We start from the raw sequence: 4,157 nt of genomic DNA on the forward strand, positions 1-4,157 counted from the left end.
GAATACCAATACGCCAATTTCTCATATAGCTACTTGACATTTTCAATTATTAGTATGTCATGTGATGATATTAAAGGTGATGTTAATAAATAAAAAGATGCATCGTAACAATATTCATATGACAGTACGCTACTAGGCTAATGTCATGTATAGTATCTTCAAATGACAGAACCTAACCGTCGTCTGAAGGTGCAACAGACGGCAGCTAGCCCTATGACAGATTTATATCTCGCGGGACGACGATTTTTAACCGTCATCTGAAGGGGGTTTTGGAGTAATGAATACAAATATGGGTCTCAGTTTGATATGGAAAATTCTACAACAAGTGTTATCAAGGAATTTGAAGGGAAAAGGAATGAGAATATGTTAAGAACATTTGATTGCCACATCAAATTTTTAATACTTGATAACATCGAGATATTATCCCAAGGACCAAAAGGGATATTCACCTCAAAGTATGTCACGTAGTGATCCCCAAAGGGATATTCACCTACAGGGCGAATCTTTCCATTCGTCGCTATAACGGCTGGCCGCCAATTTGGCCATAAAAGATCATTAATGTTATTAATTAGCTAAACCGTCAGGTTAAGGATAACTCGTAACCACCATTAATGAAGCATTAATGGAGACTTTCTAGTTACCTGAAGGTTACAACTTCCCAGCTATATATAGCCCAATCCCCTAGGCTATCAAGGTACACACACACACATTCTCATAGCCTCTGTCAATTCAGTTTGTTTTCCTTGAATCATCTTACTGACTTTGGCATCGGAGCTTCCCCCCGTCGAACCCAACGACGCCCCCCACAGGGACGGACGTTGATCGGAATTTCTCCACTTGTTATCAATACTGTTCGTTTAAACTGATAATTAAAAGCACATCTCTAAACCAAGCATATGGACAATCAAGAATTAGAGTCTGTTTGTTTCAGCGATTGCTTTTAGCTTATTATGCACTATTGGTTTAAAAAAAATCTCCATCCCACCCTATATGATTCAAGGCCATGACTTTTCTAATCATAAGTATGTTCTCAACTACTGCGTTAAGAGCTTCACCATTGTCATATAAATAAGATTGATAAACAACTTTATTAACAATAATTACTTTTTATTCGAAACGGAAGGGTAAACTTGTCATTTTACGATAGAATTGTTCCTTATTCTTACAAACTCAATTTAATCATCATATGAAGGAACAATTCCATGAGATTTCATCTTACAAATCCAATATACAAAAGATTTTTCAGTGTTTCTAAACCCAAAAAATCCATGTTCTTTGCACTTATTCATAGAAGCAAAGAAATCAGCTCCTACAAAACTCATATCAACAAGCCACCATGCTCCAACTTTCTCAATTTCAGTAGCTACTAAATGTTTTTCCTCAACAATCTGATCCCAAACATCCCCCATGTTCTTCATCATCTCCCCCAAACTCAATCTATCTTCTTCAAATCCATAATTCTCAATCTTAAACTCATCTGCTAACACTTTCCATAAATGCTTCCATCTGAAAACATCTCCATTACTGCAATTGAAAGCTTCATTCTTCCCATTAGGATCAATTCCTGCCCAAATTTGCTGTTCAGCAATCAAATCTGCATCTGATACAAACCAATACCCTTCCCACGCTGCGTGATTCCCCGGAAAGATCAACGGAAGCCCTTGATGCTTACAAATTGCTGCATAAACACATAAAGTAGAAACCAAATTGATCAATGAAAAGGGGGAAAACCCAAATATTACCCCAGGTCTATGAATTGAATAAGTTAGGGTTTCTCTCTTGGACATTTCGTCGAACACTATGTCTTCGAGTGTGTGATAGAAATTTATAGCATCTAGCCGGGGAAGATCTTCGTGCCATGGACATTCATGTGGCTGGATTTTGCCGAATGACTCGAAAGGGCCGCAGTATTGTTTAATTCCGGTGACCAGGCTTATGTGCTGCAATTTTTCTGCATTTGGAATTACGGATTTCAGCACATTTTTCAGCATGGAGCCATTGATTTGGCAATTCTCAGCTTCGGTAGCTTTGCTTGCCCAAGCAACGTAGAAGATGTGTGTGATATCTCGGAGAGTTGAAAGCTTTTCAAGGGTTTCTTCTTCGTTTGAGACATCACATTGAATGTATTTGATCGGATGATCTGCCTGCCAGATTGGCTGTGGCCGGCGGCCAACTCCGTACACCTTCCAGGGGCCGCCGGGGGTATCTTTAAGAGGGAGGATCTCAGCCAGACTATTGCCGACGATGCCTGTGATTCCGATCACAAGGGCCACATTTTGGTTCTGTCTTGGTGCATAATTAAAAAAAATGTATATTATGTTAGGCATTTACTAAGATGGTATAATATGATTTACATAACTCTGTGATTTTATATTGGATAAGGTGAAAAAAAAAAAATACTCCTGACTAGTAAACCTCTGATGTCTAAAATAATACAATTTTATTCATAATATTGGCAGTCAATAGCAATTTTACTCCTAACGTTGTCAAGTTGGATCAATTTTAGAAATAATTCATCAAATTGTCTTCTCGGTCATAAATTTTACAAATCATAAACATATGATTAGAAGTGACAAAAATTTAAAAATATAATGTCTATTTTACTAGTTGGACACAAAAAAATTCAAAATATTAACCTCTAATTCTATTATTAAATCACAAAAAATATGATTTTTTTTAAACAAACTGATATGCAATTTGTGGATGATAAAATATCTATGTTTTAAAACAATGTCTGAAATTAACCTAATTTGTCAACGTTAGGGATAAAATTGCTCTTCACTGCTAATGTTAAGGGTAAAATTACACCATTTTAAACGTTATGATAAAATTGTTGCTAGCTGTAAAGGTTATGAGTATTTTTGCACCTTTTCCTTTTATATATATACGATTTTTTTATACGATTAAAACTTTTAGTAATATTTTGTTCATAAGAAACAACTTATAAATCATTATGTATTTCTATTTGGCAAAAAGCATTCTCAGATGTCAGGTGATGATTCCGATTTTGGTTGATTAAAGCTCTGGTTATATATTTCAACACATTATATTTAGAGGTCATAATTTTGTGTTTCATGTCAAAATCGTATCTTATTTGTATCGGATTAAACATATACTTTCTACATTAAGTAGTTGTAAACATTGAGTTCATTTTTAAAAAACATTACTCATTTTCATTCCGATTTAAAATCATAGTTTCTTAAAATTAAAATAAAGTTGTTACAATTTTTTTTATAAATAAGCGGACGAAAGAACTAATATCAAACTGGTAAAATACAAACTTAAAATGCGTATTAAATGAATAACGTTCTGTTAATCGAATTTTGTTCAAAGCTCACTTTTCTTTTTCTTTTTTTTTTTATAAACTAAAAGCTCACTTTTCTACAAAAAAAAAAAAAATAAATAAATAAATAAATAAAAGATCAAAAGCCGTATAGAATCAAAATAATAACATTAATAAAGGTTTAATAAAACAAAATTTACTTGCCTTTGCAGCTTCAATGGCTCCTTTGGTCCAAAACTTCATTGAATTCATCTTCAGCTATACAAAGAGAAAGAGACACAAAAATGTAAACATATATACATATATATATTATTGTGAAATAATTGTTCAAATGTCACAATCTAAAAGTATCTTAGAAAATCTAACAAAAATATTAATAAAAAAAGGCTATATTACCATTGACTTTCGAGAAATTTAATTTAATACGATCTCGTGTTTTATTTTACTTTTATTTTATTCTAATTCTATTTTTATACTCATATAAAATCTTTGAAAATCTAACAAAATATTAATAAAAAAGGCTATATTGCCATTGACTTTGGAGAAGTTTAATTTAATACGATCTCGTGTTTTGTTTTACTTATTTTTATTGGCATAATATTCATTTGGAACCCCAAACTAAAGCTTTAAAGTCAATTAGAATCTTGAACTATCAAAATCATCAATCAAGTTCTTGAACTAAGTAAAAATCATCAATTGAATCTTTTTTCTACGTAAAAATCATCAATTGAGTCCTCATCGAAAATCATTCGGTTGAACAGTTTCAAAGTCTCTTCCCGAAATCCATTTTAAGTCAACACAGAGATCATCACAGTCAATGTCAAATAGTCATAGTTTTTTATTTTAAGATAGTATAAGGACTCAATTGATAATT

At 32.7% G+C, this 4,157-nt stretch overlaps 1 protein-coding gene across 1 annotated transcript; it reads right to left on the minus strand.

The window, feature by feature from the left end:
• Positions 1 to 1,130: 1,130 nt before the first annotated feature.
• Positions 1,131 to 3,536, minus strand: LOC136227781 (3-oxo-Delta(4,5)-steroid 5-beta-reductase-like). The gene is made up of 2 exons (XM_066016530.1): positions 3,488 to 3,536; positions 1,131 to 2,282 (listed from the first exon to the last, which is right to left on the minus strand). Exons 1-2 carry the CDS (start codon positions 3,533 to 3,535, stop codon positions 1,176 to 1,178), a joined length of 1,155 nt encoding a protein of 384 aa, XP_065872602.1. The 5' UTR covers position 3,536; the 3' UTR covers positions 1,131 to 1,175.
• Between the last annotated feature and the right edge of the window lie 621 nt (positions 3,537 to 4,157).

Source organism: Euphorbia lathyris, chromosome 4, assembly GCF_963576675.1.
Source record: "Euphorbia lathyris chromosome 4, ddEupLath1.1, whole genome shotgun sequence".
Lineage (NCBI taxonomy): Eukaryota > Viridiplantae > Streptophyta > Magnoliopsida > Malpighiales > Euphorbiaceae > Euphorbia > Euphorbia lathyris.

What these genes read in the sequence shown, in the direction of transcription:
- LOC136227781 (XM_066016530.1), bottom strand. Translation starts at nt 3,535, where the DNA reads ATGAATTCAATGAAGTTTTGGACCAAAGGAGCCATTGAAGCTGCAAAG. An exon ending in GAGCCATTGAAGCTGCAAAG is followed by an intron (nt 2,283 to 3,487) that starts GCAAGTAAATTT and finishes GCACCAAGACAG; the next exon opens with AACCAAAATGTGGCCCTTGT.